The 23,452-nt window shown below is 48.1% G+C and overlaps 9 protein-coding genes across 9 annotated transcripts; 4 read left to right on the top strand and 5 right to left on the bottom strand.

The window, feature by feature from the left end:
* Positions 1-2,354: 2,354 nt before the first annotated feature.
* Positions 2,355-3,431, top strand: DEU56DRAFT_763927 (HIT-like domain-containing protein). Its single transcript, XM_041350851.1, has 3 exons — positions 2,355-2,792; positions 2,845-2,998; positions 3,062-3,431. The coding sequence occupies exons 1-3, from the start codon at positions 2,434-2,436 to the stop codon at positions 3,305-3,307; spliced, it is 759 nt and encodes a 252-aa protein (XP_041215745.1). The 5' UTR covers positions 2,355-2,433; the 3' UTR covers positions 3,308-3,431.
* A 194-nt stretch (positions 3,432-3,625) lies between these two features.
* On the top strand, positions 3,626-5,170 carry DEU56DRAFT_875173 (uncharacterized protein; the record flags this gene model as incomplete). The annotated part of the gene is made up of 9 exons (XM_041355989.1): positions 3,626-3,691; positions 3,753-3,775; positions 3,826-3,970; positions 4,022-4,043; positions 4,101-4,367; positions 4,417-4,477; positions 4,529-4,550; positions 4,600-5,079; positions 5,117-5,170. The coding sequence occupies 9 exons, from the start codon at positions 3,626-3,628 to the stop codon at positions 5,168-5,170; spliced, it is 1,140 nt and encodes a 379-aa protein (XP_041215744.1).
* Positions 5,171-5,250: 80 nt separating this feature from the next.
* Positions 5,251-7,468, bottom strand: DEU56DRAFT_13428 (putative oxidoreductase C terminal-domain-containing protein). The gene is made up of 11 exons (XM_041344710.1): positions 7,342-7,468; positions 7,033-7,271; positions 6,908-6,975; positions 6,801-6,843; positions 6,378-6,752; positions 6,182-6,325; positions 5,933-6,127; positions 5,778-5,882; positions 5,626-5,728; positions 5,500-5,575; positions 5,251-5,444 (listed from the first exon to the last, which is right to left on the bottom strand). The coding sequence occupies exons 2-11, from the start codon at positions 7,200-7,202 to the stop codon at positions 5,320-5,322; spliced, it is 1,404 nt and encodes a 467-aa protein (XP_041215743.1). The 5' UTR covers positions 7,203-7,271; positions 7,342-7,468; the 3' UTR covers positions 5,251-5,319.
* Positions 7,185-8,182, bottom strand: DEU56DRAFT_13442 (uncharacterized protein). The gene is made up of 4 exons (XM_041344711.1): positions 8,106-8,182; positions 7,899-8,051; positions 7,342-7,834; positions 7,185-7,271 (listed from the first exon to the last, which is right to left on the bottom strand). The coding sequence occupies exons 1-3, from the start codon at positions 8,135-8,137 to the stop codon at positions 7,666-7,668; spliced, it is 354 nt and encodes a 117-aa protein (XP_041215742.1). The 5' UTR covers positions 8,138-8,182; the 3' UTR covers positions 7,185-7,271; positions 7,342-7,665.
* Positions 8,183-8,330: 148 nt separating this feature from the next.
* On the top strand, positions 8,331-10,713 carry DEU56DRAFT_763905 (uncharacterized protein). The gene is made up of 3 exons (XM_041350850.1): positions 8,331-9,013; positions 9,063-9,337; positions 9,411-10,713. Exons 1-3 carry the CDS (start codon positions 8,399-8,401, stop codon positions 10,333-10,335), a joined length of 1,815 nt encoding a protein of 604 aa, XP_041215741.1. The 5' UTR covers positions 8,331-8,398; the 3' UTR covers positions 10,336-10,713.
* DEU56DRAFT_763904 (uncharacterized protein) lies at positions 10,714-11,245 on the top strand. Its single transcript, XM_041350849.1, has 3 exons — positions 10,714-10,856; positions 10,922-11,043; positions 11,096-11,245. Exons 1-2 carry the CDS (start codon positions 10,752-10,754, stop codon positions 11,039-11,041), a joined length of 225 nt encoding a protein of 74 aa, XP_041215740.1. The 5' UTR covers positions 10,714-10,751; the 3' UTR covers positions 11,042-11,043; positions 11,096-11,245.
* DEU56DRAFT_763901 (uncharacterized protein) lies at positions 11,246-15,518 on the bottom strand. The gene is made up of 13 exons (XM_041350848.1): positions 14,336-15,518; positions 13,741-14,285; positions 13,599-13,689; positions 13,368-13,551; positions 12,991-13,314; positions 12,857-12,930; positions 12,704-12,804; positions 12,561-12,649; positions 12,344-12,507; positions 12,213-12,287; positions 12,030-12,156; positions 11,915-11,975; positions 11,246-11,861 (listed from the first exon to the last, which is right to left on the bottom strand). Exons 1-13 carry the CDS (start codon positions 15,416-15,418, stop codon positions 11,318-11,320), a joined length of 3,462 nt encoding a protein of 1,153 aa, XP_041215739.1. The 5' UTR covers positions 15,419-15,518; the 3' UTR covers positions 11,246-11,317.
* On the bottom strand, positions 15,518-19,351 carry DEU56DRAFT_763898 (Utp21 specific WD40 associated putative domain-containing protein). The gene is made up of 15 exons (XM_041350847.1): positions 19,003-19,351; positions 18,839-18,939; positions 18,665-18,785; positions 18,478-18,613; positions 18,200-18,429; positions 17,969-18,147; positions 17,731-17,917; positions 17,440-17,675; positions 17,140-17,391; positions 16,890-17,084; positions 16,650-16,837; positions 16,497-16,600; positions 16,300-16,445; positions 16,041-16,248; positions 15,518-15,985 (listed from the first exon to the last, which is right to left on the bottom strand). The coding sequence occupies exons 1-15, from the start codon at positions 19,289-19,291 to the stop codon at positions 15,663-15,665; spliced, it is 2,895 nt and encodes a 964-aa protein (XP_041215738.1). The 5' UTR covers positions 19,292-19,351; the 3' UTR covers positions 15,518-15,662.
* A 128-nt stretch (positions 19,352-19,479) lies between these two features.
* Positions 19,480-22,827, bottom strand: DEU56DRAFT_763878 (major facilitator superfamily domain-containing protein). Its single transcript, XM_041350846.1, has 20 exons — positions 22,439-22,827; positions 22,315-22,388; positions 22,201-22,262; positions 22,089-22,129; positions 21,906-22,039; positions 21,801-21,848; positions 21,722-21,746; positions 21,636-21,664; positions 21,567-21,584; positions 21,330-21,499; positions 21,163-21,278; positions 21,055-21,115; positions 20,989-20,995; positions 20,914-20,936; positions 20,828-20,861; positions 20,622-20,777; positions 20,512-20,569; positions 20,380-20,456; positions 20,183-20,330; positions 19,480-20,130 (listed from the first exon to the last, which is right to left on the bottom strand). Exons 1-20 carry the CDS (start codon positions 22,583-22,585, stop codon positions 19,801-19,803), a joined length of 1,758 nt encoding a protein of 585 aa, XP_041215737.1. The 5' UTR covers positions 22,586-22,827; the 3' UTR covers positions 19,480-19,800.
* Between the last annotated feature and the right edge of the window lie 625 nt (positions 22,828-23,452).

The raw sequence follows: 23,452 nt of genomic DNA, 5'->3' as shown, positions 1-23,452 counted from the left end.
CAATGATTCAGCGTAAAATGGAAGCATAATCACAATAAAAAGCTCACCTCGCAAAGTAAAGCACATGGGATTTGATCAACACCATGAAACAGTCTTCGATAATCCCTCCTGCCGAATGTTGTCGCAGTTGACGGAAGTGTTTTACAGCAATCCAGACTGCGAGACATAGTGCGAGGACCTCCCAGACAGTGCCGAGTGTCCAAGTTATGGAAGCAAGAAGTGGGGTATTGCCCGCATAGACGGTCATGCACGCATAGGTGCCAGAGAGAATGACTTCCTCTTGTATTCATCAATGAGCGCCATGCACGGTTTTCATTCACAATTAAGTGTACCTCCTGAAGCATGCCTCGTTATCATTACCATGGCCGCTACGTCGAAAATGTTGACAGCAAAGCACACGACGACGAGAAATATTAGGATCCTTGTGGATCGTTGATACATGGCATGTAACCGAGTGATCATGATGACTGCAACATGTTTCGGTCAAGTCAATATCATAGGTCTCGTAACTGCACAACTCACCACACAGCATTGGAAATGCCACAATATTCGTCCAATTCCACACGAGGTACAGAATCCGGCCTGAGAAATCCGGTTAGTGATGGGCCTTGGGTGGATCGCACACTACAAACAGACTCACATCTGTAGCAGTCATGATAGTAAACTAAGAAGCTGGTCAAGAATGACACTCACCCCTAGTACAGGGTGTCGCGGTTAATTGAATGGGAATAGCAGGCATCTGTGCAGAAAACTCACTGCATCTGTCAACAAAATCGTCGGAACACTGACTGTATGCCACTGGTCAGAAGATACAAACACGGTGAATGCGAGAAGACATACGCAATATTTCCAGGCTGATTTTGAGAGATAGCAGATTAGCACGACACGAATTGTTTGGCCCTCTGAACATACACGGCAAAGAACATTCCGAGATAGCGCACCTAGGATATTGTCAAGTCAGCACAAATTCACAACAGGCAAACTACGTACACTCAGATAGAGGACGGTCATCAGGGACCAATGTTGCCTCTATCGCAAATCAATATTGTTCTTCTGACGTGGAACTGTGCTCACCCAGACCAGTTCGACCTACAAACAAATGTTAGCGAGATGGCTGCCCCGGTCATAGTATCAACATACCTCTTGTCCGAACGTAAGGGCTGGAAATACTTGTGAGAAATCAGCAATTCTCTAATGTTATTATGCTCACCCCAATCATACACCACTCCAACAAAGGCAGCAACTGGGAAACCACAATCGAGGTCAGATCAAGACATCAGCGCCGAAATCTGACTGCTGTTCACGAACCCGCAAAATAGCTACCAATACGCCAAGCGTTGATAAGTGGCCAATAAATAGGGTCGTCTGAGACTAGAGTCATGCTGTTAGAGGATGGATGTGAGGGAGCGGGGAACTTGGTGGACAATGACATACGACGATGATATTCGTGCTAGATATACCACCGTGACCATCCCGTGCTTGCATGACCAAAATGAGATCGAGGGATGATTTCCGTTCCTGTTGATGGATATGATGTCATGTTCGAAGTGATGTAGCGGGACTTGAATAAAATACCAGTGATACGAAAGATATGATTGATTTTCCTAATAATAGTGTTGTCAGTTGCGTAAGATCAACGTTGCAACAATGGCGGCTAGCAATACCTCCCTTGAACAAGATAACACACTTGCCATCAGCTAAATGCACCCTGCAGTTGATGCGAATGCAGGAGTCGAGCTCTACTCCCGTTATTCGTAGGGTAGAGACGTGGATTGGATTGGAACAACGCCTGTGCTTAATCAGATTTACATAAAGATGTGGGGCAGTGTACATGAGTGGAACACTTGAACACAGCAAAAGATGAAAGAACGTAGCTGTTCCTGACACCTTGTTTCTTCCGAACACAGCAAAAGATGAAAGAACGTAGCTGTTCTACCTTGTTTCCGACGCCATAGTTCCCACACGTGCTGGTGGGCACAAAGGAAATTTGCCAAAGAACATCAGGATTCGATGAAGCGGTGGCTTCGCAAGAAGTTTATCACCGTGATTGACCTAATGTGCTGAATAACCTTGCGACTGTACTCGCCTGGCGCCACCCGCTTTGATCACCGAGGCAATGAACAAGACCTCGCCAAGGCAATCGCGCTTTTCAAGAAAGCGCTGTTTTTCGCCCAGTCGGTCACAAGGAACTAGTGATCGCGCCTAACGTAGACATAATTGCGATGAGCGCGTTTCTGAATTGCACTTATAGTTAGCATGTGTGATAAAGGTGCAGTGATTCTTTGTACATTGCTTTACAGTTGGTGATTGAATATTGAATATTGATCATGAAGCGATGTCCGAGTGAAACGGTCACAAACAATTCATGAGCAATTGTGACATACGCGACTTCGTGACCGAGAGCTGGACCAGCTCCCCTAACACAACGCCATCATGTCCGCTGGCGCTAACATGGCGATCTTCCGCGCCTACGCGCAAAAGTCTAATCCTGATAGTCTCCCTTCCTCAGTTCTTCTCTCACATTCCGAGACGTGTTTGACAGTTTTTGACGCATTTCCGAAATCCATTTTCCATTTTCTCGTTATACCTCGTGTCAGGCTACCTTTCGATGTGTACCAGCTCGCTGATCTACGTTCGTTACTCAAATGCGAGAAAAACAGCGCCAAGGAGCTCCTCACGAATTTAAATCAGGAAGCGGACAATGTCAAGAAAATGATTGAAAGCGAGATGCTCAAGAAATACGGATTCAAGTGGGAAATATGGATGGGCTTCCACGCGGTACCTAGCATGCAGTAAGTCTCGGTTGCCTGATTTTCTGATGCACTCACATATATACTTTTCTAGACACCTCCACCTCCACATACTTTCTGCTGACCTATGTTCTCCGCGAATGAAGTTGAAGAAGCACTACAATTCCTTTCATCCAAAGCTCGGCTTTTTCATCCATCTGAGCGATGTTCTTTCTTGGTTCGAATCAGACTCATCGTACTATAAAACAGTGGGTCGTTTGTTCTTCGCTGCCGTGCCTTTTCTACTGCGCTGACTGTTTCCATGACTCTAGATTTCTCAGCTCAAGAAGAGCGAGTATGAACCTTTACTCAAGGAAGATCTTTCTTGCTGGAAATGCGATCGCAACCTGTCGAACATGCCTAAATTGAAATCACACTTGCAGGAGGATTTCGACAAACTGTCCGATCAAGAGAAGGCAAAGGCAGAAAGAAAGAGGAAACGTGTCGACGATCCTGCAAAAACATCTTCCCTACAAACGTCTTCAAACGATGAGTTGGTTCGTGAGAGCGAGGAGTGAGGACTCCATAGTGACAACTAAGCCGCACTCTTGTGTGCCATACAGTGAGCTTGGTTCGGTCATTAACTTGAGGCACTTCATATCAGATGTTTCCCGTAACTCTATTTTCATGATTTTCCGATTTTGGCGCGAGACATCACATCACGTTGGACGCGGTGACATGTCATCGTTCAGGTATTGATTTCACCGACAAAATCTATTTTTTGCAAGGCCGGTCCGTCGAGGGCTGTCATGGGATCCCCAGGCGTCCCGCCTTCCGATTGATATATAAACTGGCTGCAAGAGGAATGGGTCGACTCACCAGCTTTTACAGGAATTATGGCACTTTTCACACTTCGCTGGGGCATCATCTCTACGGGTTGGATCGCAGAGCGCGTTGTTTCGGTGAGAAAATAGAACTTCGTATCATAATCGGATGAGCTATTGACCCCTTTTTGCCCTCAAGGACTTGCTTGTTGATCCTGCCACGTACGAGCGCATGGATTTTCTTTGAAACAGATGCTCACGGGTATCCTTAGGCGTGGTACCAATGATGTGGTGCACAAAGTGACCGCTGTAGGCTCCCGAAGCGTCGAGAAGGCGCAGAAGTTCATTGATGAGTATGTGAACGGTGACAAGACTGTGAAAGCATATGGAACGTATGACGAGGTGTATGCAGACAAGGTTCGTTGGTCAGCTTCATCGAATCTATTTTGCCTCTTGACATCATTGAAGAATGTAGACGCGATTTACATTGGTATATAAGCTTGGCTTATCATAACCACGAACAAATTGATTGTTCAACCTGACTTAGGTACTCCCCACACGTACCACTACACCAACGCTTTGGACGCACTCAAGGCAAAAAAGCATGTTCTATGCGAGAAACCAGTGACTTGTAACGCCGCCGAGCTGCGCTCACTCATCGCAACCGCGAAAGAGAATGGCGTTTTCTTTATGGAAGCACTTTGGACGCGTTTCCAGCCACTCGCAAAGGAAGTCAAAGAACTCATCGACTCCGGCGCACTTGGCTTGCCTGTGGTTGTCCATGCTGATTTCTCCGTTGACTTTGGCATTGACAGTAAGTAAGCCTGTTTGTATCGCGACATCCGTTTGACCATCACTTACAGAATTGCCCCTGACTCACCGCATGCTTGATCCCAAGCTCGGTGGGGGTGCGATTCTCGATCTGTGAGTGTGATATGTTCCCCTCGAATGGTTGTTCACCCTGAAGTCACACAGTGGGCCGTATCCCCTAATCTGGGTATGTGCCGTTGACTACATGGCATCCTCTGCTCATGTTTATTACACAGACAATTCTTGCTCTCTATGAACACCCCGCCAATAAGCGCACGAAGCCTTCAAACGTCACCGCTACGATGTACAAAACACCTATCACGGGCGTCGACTGCAACACGTCATACATCGTAACTTTTTCCCCCAACCCCAGTACAGGTTCTACTCTCGCGGCACAGGCAGTCCTAAGCTGTAGTATGAATGTAGCGTCCCACAACCCAGGCGTTACCATCCGCTTTGAGAAAGGGACTATCATGATCGACGCGCCCGTCCCTTGTCCACTCAGGTATACTGTGCAATACTTCCAAGAGGGCAATCCAGGCGAGATCGCGCGCGAGGACACCCGGACGTTTGAGTACGTCGGTTCGGGCTGGCATTTCCAGGCCGATGAGGTTGCACGATGCATCAGAGACGGAAAGCTCGAGAGTGAGCTGTGGAGTCATGACAAGAGCATTTTAGAGATGGAAGTTTTCGATGAGGCAAGTTTGCATAACTGGGTTCCCTGCCTAGGTTTTAATCTGATCCTCGTCGCAGGTTCGCCGCCAGGGCGGTTACAGATTTCCAGCCGGTATCGAGAAAGTACTATAGGATCGTTGTGAAATCGGACGGGAAAGGAATCAAGAAAAACAAAATCAGGAGACATTATGTGGGTTGTACACACGACCATCTATACTATTTTACAGTGATTCGGAACGATCTCCTCATTCCAAGGTTTCCAACACAGGTATGTGATGATCTTATTCAGATTCACCTTCCTCCTCAAACACAGTGGCAGCAGCATTGCTCGCAGCGAGTCTAGCTGCGCGAGAACGCTCGCTGGCCTCGCGAATGGCCCACGTAAGCTCGTAGGTCCTGCATGCGTCTGCAACGAATAATGTCAAACTGTGAATGGGCGACGAGTCAAACTGAAAACACACCTTCGTATGAGCTCAAGATCTGAGCAGCCTCAGGGTCCTCTTCGATGTCCTCGATGATGTCGATCCAGTTGGATACCTGAGTTACATGTTTGCCTTGAGTTCATATTCAGAGATACCACCACTTACTTCGGAGAAGAATGGGTCGTCGTCGGGGAAGGTATACATTTGTTCGTGGTCGTCGCCAGGCCTGCGGACGTACAACATAGGTTGGACGTAAGGGTTGACGAGCCTAAGGGTATCATGAGAAGGTAATACAGTAAGTTGGAATAGGAGCATACTTGAGGGAGTAGCCATCGGCATGGACCTCGAGCTCGCAGCTGTAGTTGTGCCCTTGGAGGGTCGCAGTGTGAATGAAACTGCCAACAGCGCCGGAATCATATTTCCTGTTGCTCCGTTAGCATCTGGCGTCTTGAACATAACAATCCGTCCTTACCAAGTGGCTGCGGTAACTCGGGGAATCCTGTTCTCCGGGGCAATCTTGCTCTCATCGATGCGCACCTTCGAGAGATGACCTGCATTCTCGTCCCAATCAAGGGAATGGGCGGTGACAGAGGCTATATCGACTTCCCCACCAAAGTACCGCGAGAGATCGCAGAAATGGGTTCCCTGCTCGATGACGGGACCAGCACTGATTAATTAATGTCAGTTATTGGATTACCGTGCATACCAGAACATATCTCACCTCTTGGATTTATCCCACCAGTCAGGTTTCGCGATTGACTCGTAAGCACATGCATAACGAGCAATGGTGACCATCACGGTAAGTTCGTTCTCCTCGATGATCTGCTTCATCTTCTGAACGGCTTTCAGGTACCTTAGCATATACCTGTGGAGAACGGATTAATTTCATTTGCTAAATGAGCTGGCTATAAGCGTACCCGACAGAGCAGATGGCCTTGGAGTCGGAGATGGCCCTCGCAATCTGGAAAGACTCGTCCAGCTCGTGCTTTGGACCGGTCGCTATCGGCTTCTCCATGAAGATGGCCACGCCAGGGAAGTACTTCAGAATTTGCATCTCAATATCGCGACCCGGCTGGAGGGTTCCGCGGAACATCGGAGGAGAACCGACGACAATCGCGCGAGGACGGTCCTTGGGAGCCATGTTCTTAACAAAGTCCTCGAGGGTTTTGAACACACGCGTTGCCTGGTACGCAGATATGACGAAGGAGTCGCATTTCTTTTGGAGTACAGCGGTTGCACGCTCGATTGCGGGATCGATGAGGGCCACTACTTTGAGACGCAGACCGAGCTTACTACATTGATTTAGGTGGCAGAGTGGATGGAGACAAGGGGGGGCTTACTGCTCGAACCGGAAAGAGTGGTTCCAGGGTCCCTCATCGGATCCTGGGGTAGCGGGGGATGAGTCAGGTACCCGCACAACACGGAGATGTCACTGGTGTGAACCCACCAAACATAATATTTCCTGCACCGATAAAGACGACATTGAAGTCATTTGTTCCGCCAACGTGCGTGGTTCTATCGGAGAAATGTCAGTGATCGGATCATACTATGAACAAATGGAAGGGCACTGACTTGTCCATCGGGATCAACCTCGATGGGTCGATAGAAGGACGTCTGGATTGACCAGACGAATACCCTGATCCACGCCTATCGGGAATCCTTCGCTCTGAGCCTCGACGAGAGGCAGGCTGTTTTGTGGAGGTCATCTCGAGGGTTGAGGAAAGTCTACGTGTGGAGGCCATCTTATCAATTTTGAGATAACAGATGGGGGGAATAGGTGGAGTACTCGTTGCAGGACCAACACCTGCACTCTTTATAGTGTGGAGAAGATATGACCAATTAGTAATAGTGTTTTCATATGCGGCAAAATCATAGACGCACTAGTACTTGAGGAACAACGACAGGCGTCTCACTGTACACACGGAGCGCTATTTATTCGCACCCTGTCACCGGGAGGGTGACCGTCCGTGAACCGATTTCTGGACATCGTTAACTCGGACCATGGAGCGTGGTGTCATGCACGCTGTGTGTATCTCATCGGATGTAAATCGGATAGAATGTCTAAATAATGCTTATAACAACGACAAGGCAACGAGAGCAAAGATGTGGGAAGGAATGAGGGGTATCAAGCGTGAACTGAGTAAAATAGTCCATTTAAAGCGGGTCTTGCCATGCAGAGGGATCGTGTTTAAGGATAACCCAAGACTATGACCGGCCGGATTGTGCGGGTTGCTGATATCTGCTAGCTAACTCCTGACGTTTGCGTTCAGCGGCTTCTAACCGAGCAGTCATCGCCCTTAGCTCCTCTTTCAACTTCTCGTTCTCCTGTGTTAGTTTCATCACGTTACTAGCTCGCTTCTGGACTTTCTCGGCCCTGTATGAGGTTACCGTGACTGACTGTCCCTGTATTGGGCAATCGATGATATGATCCGACTCACTGTGGCTCTGAAATTTTTGAAAAACCCATGATCGTGTCAAAGGAAAAAGTGAGATCAAGTTCCGCAGCTGGAATCTCTGGGAGAGTAGGAGAAGGAGTCTCAGAACGAGGTCCGTGCCGTTGAGACTGTGGTTCGATACGATTAATTGAAGGGCTGGCGGTTCAAATGAGCGAATCGATAGACTCGCGTATGTTCTCTTTGCCGCACCTAGAAGCGTTTACCAGAGACGACGAATCCATGACTCTGAAGAAGAGAATGTGGTCAAACCAAATTGTGTTTCCAACATGTTTTTCTCAACAGCCACAACCCTCGAAACCCATGACTATCCAACATCGGTATATATTTCTCACGTGTATTTAAAAAGGAAATATATTCTCAGGATTAATTGTCATGCGGGGTCAATACAAGTGTGGTGAATGACATTAGCGTTTAGCTTCAGCTCCCTCTTTCTTTCACCATTACTCCTTCTCTTCGCTGGCGCTGTCGTTGACGACTACCACATGCCCAACCTGATGTCTACCGTCATTGACGGTCACGACGTGCTGGCGGCTAATGACCATATTCTAGGCCACCATGACTCTCACACAAATGACGCCGACATTCACGACCTCAGCATTCCGGGTGCTCACTTTCACAACTCTATTGGCGGCAGCCTTCCTGTATCTATTAATGGATCCCACAATGTGTATTATAACTCTTACGCCGATGCCACCTTCCAGGACATCGGTCCATATCCCTACCCCTTGCAGCAAGGTCATGTACCGGATGCTGCTCAACTCGACCTTCAATATATCCTTTCCTCGGATATGTCACATTCCCACTCCAATGATTTTATACATGATCCCCAGTTGCAAGCAAAGCACTTCCAACAATCGCAGGATCTTTCCTCCCTAGGTCCTCCTTCTGACCCTGAGTCCCAACCTCAGTCCTCTCCCTCAATTTCATCTTCAGCCAGCTTTGCACATGCTCTCCACGATTTGTCACGCTCTCCAGATAATGCTCCAACTTCATATACAGGTCCATCATCGCCTCCAAAAGTTGCCAGATACGCTCACGCAATGTTACCGCCCATCGTCCATTCAAGTCCCTCAAATGCCAGAAAGGACGAGACCGATGTGCGTTCTAGTACATTCTAATGTGCCTGTCATCTGATGGTCCTTTTAGAGCCGTTCCGTTAACAAACGCTTAAACTCCGGCGCTGCATCTCAGGTCGACCCCTATGCGTCCGCATTTTTGCGCGAGCAGCTTGGGGAACCAAAATGGAACACGTTTTATGCACGGTTATTCGAACGCAGACTCGGTCCCATCAAGTCAAAGATGCGAGTCAAAAGTAAAGGGACTGGAGGCGGTGAACTTAGCACTTCCAGTCCTGGCGCCACAGCAATTGACTTTCTCATCAAAGTCGAGGTTGTCAAAGAAGTGCTGCGCACATACGTCCCGTGAGTATCGTCGCCATTTCATTGGTGAATTAATTTGAATTAAATGTTTCGCCTTGCTGTGCTCTATTATCAGACATCCGTACAATCCGCTCAAGTCCCTAACGCATGCATTTCAGGGCTCCCCATCGGGGTCTGTTACCCTCACCCGCTCCACCATTCTAGTTCTTTCCGGTTGGTCCAATACTCAGTTTTCGTATTGGGCTCGTCGCTCTGAAGGCATCTCTGTCCTAAGAGATCACGACGAGCGTCTGCAGGCAGTTGCAGTTGCCCTGGAGAAGCGCTTGAGGCAAGGCGGTGTACTCCGAGACTTACCTGATGACGCCCTCAGCTCCCTTACTTATGGCCACGTGGCGGAGTCATCACCAAACGTCACCGGCAAAGGTCTTGACATCATCATTGAGGAGGTAAAGAAACGTACTGGACTCAGTCCATTCCTTCGTGGGAAGCATTCTTCCCTCGATCCGTTTGGTTCTACCAACGGTGACAAGGATACAGGACCAGGTCCCCCGTCTGGCCCCCCCTCGGGACCTGTGTACATGCCAACCTTCCAAGCAATGGAGTATTCTCATTCTCCGCCAGTGTCTACGGAACCTCCTCGTCGGCCCAAGAAAAAGAGGCGAACGAGCGCTACTGAGTCAATATCTTCGCATGCTGGTTCTAGCGTGGCACATGTTGACCTGGTGGCTAGTCCAGGTCAGTTGGGATACGCGATGGAGTCAGGTATCAAATCCGACGTAGCGAATACGATGTCACCTGATGTGGCATCGCCAGCTTCGCTCTCGGCATCTCGTCCGCTGCCTCGGACTCTCGGCGTCATAGATGATGCTATTGGTGCCTATCAGCTCCAGAGCAATATGATGGATGACGCTGTGGAGAGCACCAATAGGGAGTACTTTCCTGTCTCGGATTCTCGTTCTGACTTTGATGAGTTACGACACAAGCGACCGTTTTCGTATTCTGACCTATCCATGGAGCCGCGACAGAGACTCAGTGTATAGATGTTTTTCGACAGGCTCGTTGCCACGATGTGCATGCCGTTTCCAGTCTTTCGGTTTATGAAGTTCACGTGCCTCTCAGGACTTTTCTAGTGCATGCATACTTCCCTTCTCGCTTTGCTTTCTCAATGCTCCTCGATCATATGCCCATCCACTTTACCTGATCAGTCTACCTCCGCTCTCTAATTCTTGTACCACCATCAGGAATCATACTCAGAAAACTTATCAATCACCACCCTAGCTACGTACGATACGGATCATATCTCATTGCAGTACTTTTTCTGTGGCTCGCCCACTTGTAGTTTCCCATGTAGTTTTAGAGCATCGTTCGGCGAAAACCTCAGTTGTAATAACCCGCACACAAACACGTTACCTTGCCTATTACCATTTTCATCCATTACCATCATGTCCACTGTGTGATGTTGAATATTGGGCATTTCATAACGACACTGACAGCCGCATTCTTTGTCGTTGCAAGCTATGTGATCCTATTCAACACGTTTCTGCCGCTTTCTGGTGTTTATGTGCGTACTTGATTCAATTCAAGAAAAAGTGCCATCGTGGCACATATCTGAATCGCCGACTTCAGGCCCTTGACGTCCTCGCGCAAGACACCCATTACAAGTATTTTGCCCTGTTCATCATTCCCATGGGCGCGTACTTTGCGATTGCAAACTGGGTAGGCTGGCAGTACTATCAGAACTCTTGATTGTGAGTGCTGCTGTTTGCCTCTACCTTCCCTAAACTCATTTCCAGTCGCCAGCGTATCCAGGAATACGGCAGAATTCCGGCACGCGCCTCACAACACACGATACCAGATACTTGAACATGAGTATTCAATATAGGTACTGCAGAGTCTAGCCAGTGATGGTGTACTACATGTGCATAAATGGGTGGCGCATATCAAGGGAAATCGCATGAGGTGAATGGAAAACTGGATAAGTTATAAGTAAAAGGACAACATCGATATACATATACGCCTTCATCATGGAGGTTCGGGCGTTCGTGACTTTTCGGTTGGGGGCCTTGGCCTCTTCTGAACTTGTCTCAGCTCCTGCCAGAGTCGACTGCGCTCGGGCTCCTCCCTAGGTGTGGAGGTGTAATTTGACCTAGTGGGACTAACTTCCCTAGCATAAGAGCTTCTGGACCTTGCAGGGCTGATAGCCCGTCTCGCCGTGAACCTGGGTCGCACTGGTGAGGACGGCGCCTGAGATGGTGGTATGGAAGTTTTGTTCGATCTCGTCGGACTGGGGTCACGGAGTCCCCGGCTTGGGGCCTTGGAGCTCTGGCGGGCAACGGGCTCGGGACGCGTTTGGGTTGCAAGAAGACGTGCAATGCCAGGTCTGGTAACCAAAACGGAAGACTGAGTAGCGGCAGGACGGCTTGGTCCTGCATCCGAGCCTTCTGTTTCGCTATCTACATAGGTAACTTGACGAGTAAATGGGCTGTGACTGGTGCGCACTGGGGGCTTGAGCGTTGGCTTGATTCGCCCGGGACTGACGGACGGCAAACGAAGATACCGAGCGCGACTGTTTGAAGGCATTGAACAAACTTGTGCAGTTATCTGGTGCAAAGAACTTACGCTATTTCCTTCAAGTGCGTCTTTGTTTTGTAGGCTTCGTGCCACTTTTCGAATGCTCGATCTGGATCATGAAGGTCATGCACTGGGTATGATCGTCAAATAAATGAAATCTCACTCAGGACGGCATGATTATGAATCTCTCGGGCTCTCTTAGCCTGAAGTGCCTGCGGCATAGCAGCTCTCCAGATAGCCCAATATCTCATCTTGGTTTGCGAGGCCTGGAAGCGGATGGCTGGGAGAGACTGAACGAGTGTCAACAGATGAGCGCATGTGTCGGATTATCGAAAAAAAAACATACTCTGGTCTTTGAATGCCAAATACCAAACGTACGGAAGAGGCAATTCTTTTGATTCTGAATGGCCATCTGGCGTAGCTATGATTTTTTGGAGTTAGAAAGGTATGCTTTGTTGAGGATGCCACAGAACTCACGAGAGGTTGCAGTTTCTCATTCATGTACCGTTCTCTCCATCTGTTCCAAGCAACCTGAACATTTGCCCGGTCGAATTCGAGTTCCTTTTCACGCAAAGTAATGCGTTTATGACGTCGAGCACGGGCCGCTGTAAGCCAGCGATGGAACATCCGGCGAACGTTCTCTATAGTTAAATTGTTAGATGAGCAGCTAGATGACTATAGCATAAGTGCTGACCGGCCCGTTTGATATCAAGATGACTCTCCATGAGGCTAAGGTCTTCAACGTGGCGCAAACATATATTCTTCCACTTCTTGAAGGCGAAGCTGGAAAAAAAAGTCAGGTGCGTTGAAATTATGGAGGTGCAGATGGTCGCGTACACTGTTAGTGCGTGGGCGTTCTTCTGCCTGACTTCCAGTTCCCGTAACTTGATTTCAATGACACGATTGGTCCAGAGTCTTAGAGCATCCCGTTTGATTCGCTATAATGCAATGAGACTGAATTTCAACGCATTGAAGGTTCGTCCGACTTGCCAGAGATACGAGCTCATCTATTTGCTGCACAGCCAACCGACGGAATTTCTTTTTTTGATATTTGTGGTGCCATGCTTCAGGTGAAATGAAATATCAGAGGACAGCGGATTAGATCATAAATGCATCAACTTCACCTGTCATTAAAGCGCGAAGTCGACGGGTCTCAAGCTCTTTGAGTTTCTTCAGCCTTTGGCGTTCCTCAAACTTAGCCTTCCAGACTTTCAAAATTCTTCGCTGAAGAATGAACTTCTCCACGAATCGAGCTTGTTTCAACAGCTTCATCTTCTCCCTCAGCTGGATGCGCCATTTGAGTAGCGCATCATACTGCACACGAGCAAGGTGGTGTTGAACAGCACAGGCGCGACGATTTTGGTAAATTGTATAGACCTGATGCCACGTACGCATAGCTGAAGAGACACCATACGAGTCGGAGCGCATGGAAAATGCAAGAGCATAATCTGTCGCGACGTTAGAGATCTCTGAGAGAATCTGATAGCTAAATGACGCTCACCTTCGAGATGTTTGCGAGAACGTATGCGATCTTTCCAAACAGCTATTGCATTTTTCACCAGACGCATGTCTCTCACCCTTTCGAGCAATTTGCCACGTTCACGAGCCTTCCAAACCCTGGCGACAGCTCGGAGCAAAAAAGCGTCTTGACGAGCGAGATATTTGTCGGCGCGCTTTTCCTTGACCTACTGAAAATGAGAGTCGTTCGACATTATTGAGACATGGAACGTACTCGTATACGATCTCTGGCAGTTTGCCATGTCCGCATCGCTCGCTTTAACATTGCAACATCGCGGTAAGCATCCGCCGTCTGACGTTCACGGCTATAAGACGTGTCAGGTGTCTGAATGCAAACAAAAAAAATTAAATCTTACGTCTGCTTTTTCCACAAGTCTACCACCATCCCTTTGGTCCTCAGTGCTACCTTGTGCGCAACGGTTTTCTCAGCATCTCTGGTAGCCATAGATTTTTGCCAGTGTTTCCATGCCCTGTGAGCAGCGCTCCCCTTGATTTTCCGAGAAAAGTCGTCTGCAGCAGAATCCAAGCGATCCAGCTTCAACAGAGAGTTTTTCCATCGCATGAAATACCGTGCAACTATGCGTTCATTGTACTGCAGCTCATTTTGGAAAGAACGGTGGGACTGTTGCCATTTCACCCATGCATATTTGATGAGTTGAGTTTCATGCCTTTCGCGAACCGTCTTCATCTTGGCGCGCATGTCACTACGCCACTGTAGCTGCCTTTTCTGCTTATGTTTTGCCGCCCAAACATCAAGGGCAAAGCGAAGGCGGCGCGCGTCGGCAATGGAGGCAGCACGAGCGTGCATTTCAAGGCGCGAGGCAGTGGCATTCCGCCAGGAGCGTAATGAAGAACCTAGGATTACATTATCTCGAGCTTCAGCAACTTGTTCTTTCGTTGTCTACACTGAAGTATCACCACCTGAGAACATCACAATCAGAAAATGCCTACCGTTAGCCACTGGTAACCGAGAACCCAAATCTCCCAACAGCGTTCGAGGAGTTTATCTTGACGGAACTTATCCGCGTCTTCTTCGTCTCGTGACATCTTGATTTTCTTCCATGCTTCATCTTCATTTATCACGCTTCCCTTGCGCTCGCGACCCTTTGGAAATTCGGTCGCATTTACTGCTGCGGGATATTTAATGGGTGATGATGCGCGAAGCATCGGCTGGCCCCGTGCGTTCAGAGGGACGGGGGTTGCGACAGCAGCACGATAAGATGGCGGAGTAGTTGATAAAGAGCCTGGTAAATCGCCATCGTCGGTGGTGTCTGAAGTTCCTTCCCATACAGCTGGCTGGTGATGAGCAGCATCTGTTTGAGGACGGGGTGTAGATACACGTGTAAGAGCAGGTGGAAGAATGGTATTCGAAGGGCGACTTGTAGGCGTTCTTGTCACCCGAGTCAATTGCGCTGATGCGTTGGGGCGCGTGGCCTGGTTCAGGCGCATGAGGGGGCGAGGAGGGGTCTGTTCGGATTCGGCATCAGAAGAAGGCGTTTCTGTTGTAGTTCCATCCTGCTCCTGGTCTTGATGTGAGTGAAGGGTAAATACATCATCATCCTCGTCGCGAACGGGAGTTGCGAGACGGGCAGTTGATCTCGCAGGCTTCGACGTCGGAATGGGTGCTCTGGCAGACATTGTAGGGACTGGAATTGTCGAGGGCATGCCGCCATAACCATATTGTTCTTTCACCACCTCCCATTTGTGATTCCAACTTGGTCCCCGGAGTTTGCAGAGCTCCAGCAGCCTCCCGTAATGCACTGTCTCCGTCTGGCTATCCCAACCCCGATCGTGTAGTTCATCGTTGTAAGCCTTTAGTCCTGAGAGAAAAGAGGTAGCGCTAGGGGGTATTCGTTTGACAACTGCGTCAAAAAACTCGACTTCCGCAGGCGTCAGGTTCTGTAATTCAGATTTTGAGGCCGCCGACACGCGAGAGACATCAGATATTGTTGCCTGGAAGGAGACTAGCGGGCGTTGGGTTGCAGTGAGGGGCTTCGCAGGCGAGGACGTGTTAGTTGGTCTGAATCCGACCATATAGACAAAATGGAGGTGTTAGTGGTGGTACATCGACCAATTAACGTGGCGTCCGATAATGATCAACAGGCTGTCGAGACGCGTCCGCGACACAGACACGTGCAAGTCCACATTTACGTAAAAATAAAAAAACTCAATCTCCTCCTGTGGACGTAACGTGCTTTGAAGTACTTTTTTTGGTCAACTGCAGTACAATTCGCTGCCATTTGTATATTTTGATTGTACTTTTGGTTGCGTACATTGTCTATTGTGTAGACCGAACAAAACCAAGTGTGCCAAGTGACGAAGCTAGTAAGTCCAACACTCGCCCACTCTCTTTCTTCTGTACTTTCAGCAGTTCCTCTAGCTCAGCCTGCAGCTCCTCATTTTCGATAATCATGTCTGCATGGATTCGCAGAACGACATTTTGTAGTGCTTGCACAGCTTCAAAGTCAAGATGTGACTGCAGGCGTCGCCTGATGGCGCGAAGAAACTGTTGGAGGCTGTTGAATGAGACTAACGAACGCAACTCTACATCAATTGCCGCCGGCGAAAGGCTCTTGATGTAGTCAAATAATTTATCATCCGCTGAAAAGCCCCAGGTGATCAACACGAACAACTTGCGAGTGGAAGAGAATCATACAGCCACCATTTTTGTCTGACTCAACCAGTAGCTTTTGTAATGTGCTTTGCGAGTTTGCAGCGTGTTTGTCGAGTCTACGTGTGTGATTATCCTGCATCTCTTGCTTCTTCTCCTCAACCGCAAAACGATGCTCGACGCCCGGCAACGTAGGCAAGAAGAACGGTGCATGTTCGGGTTTCTTCGGTGGCTCTTTGGGTTTATTCCGTTGCTATAAAAACAATTAATTCTAGCGTATAACAACGAATGGACAAGTGCAAACCTGAATGACCTCCAGATTTAGCAGTGTCTGCCAACGTGCACGAGGAAGTAGCGTTAGTGTTACAAGGTCTCCATCTAATTGAGAAGGCGTCGAGAAGACGTCTGTGGGCGTATCTTCCACCCCCAGTGCTTCCAAAGCTTCTAATGCTAGACGTAAATCAGCAACTGTGCATGAAACCATATAAACAAAAAATTCACCTTCATCTTCCTCAGACCCTTGCATCAAAGGAAGCGCAACTTCCGAAATATTTTCTTCTGAGATTGCACGGAACGCAACCTCAGAATATTGTGACCGATTTGCCCTATTCAGAGTTATCAGCCAAGATAAGGAGACAATGAATGGCATCTTACCAAAGGAAAATGCCGACGCTGTCGACGTGTGTAGTAGCCAAAAAGTCATTTGCCGGCGAAAACGCAATGCTCGTCGCGACACTAGGTGTGCGGAACGCATTAATCAGCTGACCAGTAGGTATATCGAATGTCCGTATCACAGAGTCCAATGACGTGACCACTATCCAGCGCGAATCTGACGAGAATGCCTACTACTGCTTCAGTAAAGCTCTGAAGCTCAACGTAAAGTCCACAACTCACAATGTCAAGTATTCGACCGTGGACGCCACACGATAGTTCTCTGACGATTCTACGAGTTTCGATGTCAATGATGCGAACAAACATGTCATCGCAGACGACAGCTAGTAATCCAGAGTCTCGCTGCAACATCATCGAACTAGCTGAAGATGGTAAAACCATTACTTGATCCACAGTACAAGTGTGGAAGTCGAAGAACTATCAGCATCGATCATTGTGAGTTGAGAACGGCTGAAGCAGCATGAATTCCTACATTCACAGTGCCATCTGAAGTAGTGGCAATGACTACCCGATTCAGAGCATCTGAAACCAGGCCAGTAATGCCGCGCTCATTGGCTTTTGGTTTCATCGACGACGAAGGCTCAAGGCGATCAACGACGGCTTGAGGGCAAGGTCCAACCTTGAATGACTTTCGCTTCAATCCGGACTGCATGTTCCACATATGTATCTCCCCAATCGAAGAGCCTGCGAGACCAAAGTTTCCACAAGCAGTAACGCAGACACTCTAAATAACAGGATGAGAATACAGAATGCAACAAGGAAGTCGACATACCTTTACAACCCCTGAGGGAGACTTCCGTTTGGAACTTTCAGCAGAGTTGAACGTGTGCTTGCCAATGCGCTTGTTAAGCACTGTCCAAGACCGTACACACATCTCGTCAGCGTGTGCAGTCAGAACGTCATCCCAGTCCTTAGATCGTGTCGACGAATAAGAGATGGAGGTAATGGGAGGGAATTTTAATGAAGCAAGAGGTTTTGATAGCGTTGTGGCTTTCCGTGCGAGGGACCCTGAGCAGATTCAGGTTAGTTATTTGCAACACCATTCTGCACTGAGTATATCTACCTTGCGACATTTCGTATGACCTCGAATCTCGAACAACAGAAATATTCCGTAGGGTACGGTCTGCTGACGCAGATAACAATTGTTTACCGTCTTCGCCATAAAACCGAATGAGATGTGGGGGTGCATGATGGCCGGATCTGAATTTCAGGAGTCGAGGAACCGCGGTGGGGGATTCGTACAACCATTGCTAGTTGTCGACTATCAGTAATATACAAACATTGCTTGGCCTCACAACTACCTTGACGCTATTATCCTCACCTGAGCTGATGAGGACAGGCTGGCCAGGAACCCACTCAAGTGCACTGACAGCACCATCGTGTGCACCCCGGATGAGGTGCAGAAGCCGACCTCCAGAATCCAAATCCCAGAGAGCGATGTGTCCAGATGACGAGGCGGACGCGAGAATCGGGTGACCATCTAGTATACAGCGAAATCAGAATTGGGTTTGCTCATGTCTGCAACGACATACCGCTCCGGAAAGATAACGCTTTGATTCCCCCGTTATCCATGTACATTCTCATGAGTCGCTCGTCAGCACGAACATCGTACACAGATATTTCTCCTGACATAAAACCAACGCCAACTACGTCAATAGCAGGGGACTGCGTTAACGCTGTGATGGGACTCGACAATGAGCTCATATGCTGCTGAGATGGTAATGTGCGCAATTGAGAATGAGAAAATTTGTGTATACAGGTCCTGTAGCAGCGTTAAATTTAGGTAACAGATTGCAAATCTTAAACTCACTGTGTACGGATGTTCCAAAGTTGCATATCACCCTCATTGCTAGCAACTAGAACTTTGTTAAGATACGTGGCAGGATGGAGAATCGATGTGGCAGTAAACCCGATATCAAATTGAATAGTTGCGGAGAGGGCTTGTTCTGGATGTAATCATTAAACAAATAATCGAGATGATCGAGCAGAAAACGCACCATTGGTCGATATCTCCCAAATTAGCATCCGCCCACCATCTTCCGTCAATGCAAGCAACTGAGAGCCAAATAGTATAACAAATGCTAAGGGGGTCCGGAGTGGATTCGACACGCGTGAAACCTGCGACAGAGTCAATAACAAGAAAAATACGCGGGATCACTGAAAGCTATTACTTCTTTGCCTCGGAGATATTTGATCACATGTACGCCCGATGCTGCCCAAACAGCATCTCCATCCATAACTAGACACGAAATAGGGTCTTGGACTTCCGGGCCTGTGCAACATTACACAGGAAAATCAGAAACGGCTTCTAACTTGAGACATACCAATAACTCACCCACAAATAACAGGCCCATCTTACCCCCCTCCCATAACGCCCAGGATCTGCCGAGACAGGTCAAAATGTGTATCCGGGGCCCATCAGTTGCATCCTTGTAAGAACGGGTTTGCATATAAAACGGTATATGGTTTGTGATTAGCCCGAGAGCGCGGAACGGCGCAAATAATAGAGGCACTCTGGGCGGGTGAATGGGACTCGTCGCACGTTTGCGTTTTGTGTTGTTGCGAACCCTTTTGCGGGGGCGAGATTCTATCACCTCATTGTCTTCGACGTTCTGAGAGGCCATGGACACGCTGAGCGCCAGTAAATGGACAAAAGACCGAAGAGAGGGAACGATCGCAAAAATGTATTGGCACTACGTCGAAAAATCATCTCACGTGACATGCGCCGTAGAGGTATTTTTACATCCGAGCTTTCGTAGCCGTACCAGTGGCTAAATATAAACATGCATAGATGATTTGCATTACGGTACTAGTCAGGAGTCAGACCGTCGCGTTGACCTTTTCTCTCTAGAGGTTTCGCCCAGATTCCGCTCTATCGAACTTTTTATCCCATACACAACATCGTCTTGCCAGAAGGACGTCTCGAGTCATGAGTGTGTATATTACATGATGGGCATCGATCCGTAAGTGAGAGAAATACATACGATACTCTAATGCGTCTACAAGCTACACAATTTGCTTTCAAATCATTGATATGCGAGTCATTAAGCAGTGCCCGAGATCATTATCCATGAAGTATAATCAGGTATCGCCACCTTCATGCCCGAGACAGGGGTATCAGATGTCCCTCACTCTATGTTTCCGTCTTCCGGTCGCTAATATTGTCTGCCGTGTCTGTTTGTGTCTGTTCAGAGGCGACTTCACAGGAAGCTTGTCTCTTTTCGTTCTCCAAAGACTCCGACTCCGTGGCTCGCGATTCTTCCTCAATCGTCGCTCGGTCAGCACCCTTCTCAACGTCTCCTAGCTTCTTCTCGCCACCGCGGATGATCGTGCGCTCGAGCGTGTATCCACGAATAAATAGAACCAGAAGGAGACCGAACGCAGATAGTGGCGTGTTGACTAACCAAACCGTGCTGATAGACCGTGAGTAAGCGTGCATGACCTCATTACGCATTGTTGGGTTCTGGTAGGAGTGATAAGTAAGTCAGAACCGAGATCATAAAATTGTATCATACAGAAATGGAAGAAATCTGCTTGACGCTATCATTCAAACCTGCAGCAGAGGTGTCGATGGTGAGGCCTTGGATGCCCCGCAGTTGCTGCTGGAGGACACTGGAAAGAATAGCTTCCCCGATCGTAATACCCACCGTGCCCCCAAGAGTTCTGAGGACTGATAAGTACCTGTGAAATACAACTCGTAAATTACACTCACCGGAGGAATACAAAAGCACCCGTACTGGTAGCCATATCCTTGATAGGCATGGCTGCCTGTATGGCAATAAGCGGGGTCTATCACAGAGGCGATGATGAGCGTGAATCGTTATGAAGCAGTAAAGTCACTCACCTGGAACAAGCAACCGATGCCAAGGGCAGCAATAAAGGGGTAGATTTCCTTCTCTACACTGCGAAAAAAATATAACGATCACTTGGCTTCGACACGGACTGTCCACATACTTAGAGGACGTATTATCCAACATGATCATGAGGCCCCAACCAAGCGTCATGACAACCCATCCGAACCACATGACAGGACGGTAGGACCCTGTGCGACTCACAACCATTCCAGAAACCGCCGACATGAGCGCACTGCTTAACGAATAAGGGAGCATTCTGCGCACATCAGCGATCCGGAAACAACGACATACACATTCAATACTCACCTGATGCCAGAACTCGTTGCCGATGCGCCAAGAACTGATGTCGAGCTCAGTAAATTGCGTACTCAAAAGCTATAAGACAGGTCTACCTTGGTAGTACATTGGAAGGTAGCTAGAAAACCATTTCAGAATGTCAAGTTCAAGTCTGTCAACAAAGTACTCACTAAGAACCTGGGACAGTCGTATGAATGATTACTACGACCCGAGACAAATTCGCATACACGACGTACCTGTGAAGAATACCACGGCATGCAAGAAGACAGAAACTAATATCAAGCCAGTTGTACGTGTCTGGAAAACCATGAGAGACAACACGAACGGCTTTGTCGACGACTCACTTTGAAAAGCCGAGGAGGGATAATGGGGGACCGCTTTGTGTATATCTCATTAACGCCACCGAGGATGAGCAACACGCCTCCCACGGCAAGGAGAGCAATGGTTTCAGCACTTTGCCCTAAAACCAGTAAGTAAGATTTGGTTCTTTAGTGCAGAAGGATGACATTACATGTCGTTTCGCTGGAGTTGAAACCTATAAGCAGACAAACGACCCCTATAACAATCACAAAAAGCCCAACGAAATCGAACTCCCGAATGTGGTCGCGAAATGGTCTTCCTTTATGCGGATTTAAATTTAAGAAAAAGAATAAAAGCACTCCAGCTAGGCCGCCGGTCGGTCTGTCCAAGTCGGATTAGCAATACGTTTCTGATCTCGGCGCGAACATTGAAAATATATCAAACGCACAAATTAATCCAGAAGCACCTGGTGTGCATTGATTAAACTTTCGATCGACAACATAATTCGAAAACTCACCACCTCCAAGATACATGATCGGTAAAAGCCTAGAACGTAGAAAAATCATCAATTCCCAGATCCGTTCAGGAGATGAGAGACCTTACGCCGCCGATTAACGGTCCGACAACACTGAGAAAATAATAAGACTTCGAACTTTGCGAGGGGTGTTTGATCTAGTCTTACCTTGCTATGCCCCAGGTAGCACCAATGAAGCCACCATACTTGCCTCGCCTGAAAGAAAAAAAAGGTCAATAATGAACGGTGCAAGTTAGTAACACACATATTTACTCTTGCAGCGTAACAATGTCTGATATAGTGATCTGTACGAGTTGTATGATGCCTCCACCGCCAATTCCTTGTATAGCACGACAGACAATCAACCATGTCATAGTCTGAGCTGCGCCACACAAGGCCGAACCGATCTAATTTGTGATGTTAAAACCGAATAGGACTCACGTGCTAGGAACGTACTAAAAATATGATGATGCATCCATATAGCATAGGCTTGCGGCCTGCAGATCGTAATTGTTAATCGCGATCGTTAATTTCCAAGCAAGGTGGATAGCACTGAAATGGGACGTGCCTACAATGTTGGATAGCTTGCCGTACAGCGGGCCCAGAGAAGCGGATGCTAACATGTAGGAACTGTATGTAAAATGTTAGAGTGCGATACTGGCCCCAAATGAGACATACGAACCTTCCCACCCAACTGTAGTTCTTCCCCCCTCCAAGTTCAGCTACGATTGTGGGCAAGGCAGTAGCTACAATAGTCTGGTGATGTGTGAGTCAGAATTTCAGGGAATACATAACATATTGCATACTTGATCTAAAGCGGCCAAGAATGTACTGCACATCAGGCCGAAGAAGACCAAACCCATGCGATTTTTTGGGACGACGTGCTCCTCCTTTTGCCATGATGTGCCAGTGCCTTCTTTGGCCTCCTTGACTGGAGACGGTGGTACCACCATCGGTGTAATTTTGTGAGGGTCTGGTCACTCGAGGGGGCGAGTGAGTTTAAGGACGTCAACAGGGAATGGGCACAAAGAAAGCGGACTCATATCCCTGGACGTGTATAATAAAGGTGGATGGATGGTCGAATTTTGTGCCGATGAGCCCCGAGATGCCGCACTCAGCTAACTGATTTCGCTGACTCATGTTGTGCACTGATTGGTGACTGAGAGAGCATTATGCGTTTATACTTGGTAGTACATATGCATGGCACTCCCTGGTACGTAAAAATATGTTCAGCTCCGCTCCCGGCAGAGTCTCAGGGGCAGATTTCATCCGCTTGAAACGCACAACCGCATGTCAGGTATTTGTCAGACATTCAACTTATAATTAGATTCGGCGCACTCTCGGCCAGCGAATCGGTCGGTCTCAGCCAGGTTTCTAAGCAGGAAATGCTCGCTGAGCATCCTTGACCCTGCCAGGGACCATAATAGCCAGGGTGGAAAGATAACGGTGGATTTGTACTCCATGGGGACTCGGAATTATGTATGACATCGCCATTCTGGAATCTCCCATACTTATCTCGCCAATAAATCAATAATAAGGTGACTGCATAGCTCCCCAAAGACTTGCCATTTAACGAACTATCAGCGACTCGTTAAAACTCTGAAGTCATCAATGAGCATTCATCCAAAGTCAACAGACTGGGGAGGAACCGCTTGCGGTTAAATGTGATGCCAAGTCGATGTCATGTCTATTCAAAGGGTCTCTGGGCTCACAAGCAACAGTGAAATTAAAAGCACCCTGCAGATATCGATCAAGTCAGCTACGAACTATGTCATCAGCTGCCATCAGCCATGCGAAAGCAGAAACATAACTCACTGTCG

Source organism: Suillus clintonianus (genome assembly GCF_016758775.1).
Source record: "Suillus clintonianus strain FC179 chromosome Unknown DEU56scaffold_1, whole genome shotgun sequence".
NCBI lineage: Eukaryota > Fungi > Basidiomycota > Agaricomycetes > Boletales > Suillaceae > Suillus > Suillus clintonianus.
The sequence above is the reverse complement of the archived record's forward strand: the minus strand, read 5'-3'. Positions and strand labels throughout refer to the sequence as shown.

What these genes read in the sequence shown, in the direction of transcription:
- DEU56DRAFT_763898 (XM_041350847.1), bottom strand. Translation starts at nt 19,291, where the DNA reads ATGGCCTCTCAGAACGTCGAAGACAATGAGGTGATAGAATCTCGCCCC. An exon ending in CTTTGGAACATCCGTACACA is followed by an intron (nt 18,430 to 18,477) that starts GTGAGTTTAAGA and finishes ACGCTGCTACAG; the next exon opens with GACCTGTATACACAAATTTT. An exon ending in CTTCAGATGGCACTGTGAAT is followed by an intron (nt 17,085 to 17,139) that starts GTAGGAATTCAT and finishes CGATGCTGATAG; the next exon opens with TTCTTCGACTTCCACACTTG.
- DEU56DRAFT_763904 (XM_041350849.1), top strand. Translation starts at nt 10,752, where the DNA reads ATGTTGAATATTGGGCATTTCATAACGACACTGACAGCCGCATTCTTT. An exon ending in TGCCGCTTTCTGGTGTTTAT is followed by an intron (nt 10,857 to 10,921) that starts GTGCGTACTTGA and finishes CGCCGACTTCAG; the next exon opens with GCCCTTGACGTCCTCGCGCA.
- DEU56DRAFT_763927 (XM_041350851.1), top strand. Translation starts at nt 2,434, where the DNA reads ATGTCCGCTGGCGCTAACATGGCGATCTTCCGCGCCTACGCGCAAAAG. An exon ending in CACGCGGTACCTAGCATGCA is followed by an intron (nt 2,793 to 2,844) that starts GTAAGTCTCGGT and finishes ATACTTTTCTAG; the next exon opens with ACACCTCCACCTCCACATAC. An exon ending in ACTCATCGTACTATAAAACA is followed by an intron (nt 2,999 to 3,061) that starts GTGGGTCGTTTG and finishes CCATGACTCTAG; the next exon opens with ATTTCTCAGCTCAAGAAGAG.
- DEU56DRAFT_763901 (XM_041350848.1), bottom strand. Translation starts at nt 15,418, where the DNA reads ATGGTCGGATTCAGACCAACTAACACGTCCTCGCCTGCGAAGCCCCTC. An exon ending in ACTTCGCGCTTTAATGACAG is followed by an intron (nt 12,931 to 12,990) that starts GTGAAGTTGATG and finishes TTTCACCTGAAG; the next exon opens with CATGGCACCACAAATATCAA. An exon ending in AACGCCCACGCACTAACAGT is followed by an intron (nt 12,650 to 12,703) that starts GTACGCGACCAT and finishes TTTTTTTTCCAG; the next exon opens with CTTCGCCTTCAAGAAGTGGA.
- DEU56DRAFT_13428 (XM_041344710.1), bottom strand. Translation starts at nt 7,202, where the DNA reads ATGGCCTCCACACGTAGACTTTCCTCAACCCTCGAGATGACCTCCACA. An exon ending in GCCGATGGCTACTCCCTCAA is followed by an intron (nt 5,729 to 5,777) that starts GTATGCTCCTAT and finishes TGATACCCTTAG; the next exon opens with GCTCGTCAACCCTTACGTCC. An exon ending in GATCTTGAGCTCATACGAAG is followed by an intron (nt 5,445 to 5,499) that starts GTGTGTTTTCAG and finishes TATTCGTTGCAG; the next exon opens with ACGCATGCAGGACCTACGAG.
- DEU56DRAFT_763878 (XM_041350846.1), bottom strand. Translation starts at nt 22,585, where the DNA reads ATGGTGGTACCACCGTCTCCAGTCAAGGAGGCCAAAGAAGGCACTGGC. An exon ending in TCGGACCGTTAATCGGCGGC is followed by an intron (nt 21,665 to 21,721) that starts GTAAGGTCTCTC and finishes TCTACGTTCTAG; the next exon opens with GCTTTTACCGATCATGTATC. An exon ending in GCAACGAGTTCTGGCATCAG is followed by an intron (nt 20,778 to 20,827) that starts GTGAGTATTGAA and finishes TGATGTGCGCAG; the next exon opens with AATGCTCCCTTATTCGTTAA.
- DEU56DRAFT_763905 (XM_041350850.1), top strand. Translation starts at nt 8,399, where the DNA reads ATGCCCAACCTGATGTCTACCGTCATTGACGGTCACGACGTGCTGGCG. An exon ending in CCAGAAAGGACGAGACCGAT is followed by an intron (nt 9,014 to 9,062) that starts GTGCGTTCTAGT and finishes TGGTCCTTTTAG; the next exon opens with AGCCGTTCCGTTAACAAACG. An exon ending in GTGCTGCGCACATACGTCCC is followed by an intron (nt 9,338 to 9,410) that starts GTGAGTATCGTC and finishes CTCTATTATCAG; the next exon opens with ACATCCGTACAATCCGCTCA.
- DEU56DRAFT_13442 (XM_041344711.1), bottom strand. Translation starts at nt 8,137, where the DNA reads ATGGATTCGTCGTCTCTGGTAAACGCTTCTAG. An exon ending in TCTCTGGTAAACGCTTCTAG is followed by an intron (nt 8,052 to 8,105) that starts GTGCGGCAAAGA and finishes TTGAACCGCCAG; the next exon opens with CCCTTCAATTAATCGTATCG. An exon ending in TCAAAAATTTCAGAGCCACA is followed by an intron (nt 7,835 to 7,898) that starts GTGAGTCGGATC and finishes AACCTCATACAG; the next exon opens with GGCCGAGAAAGTCCAGAAGC.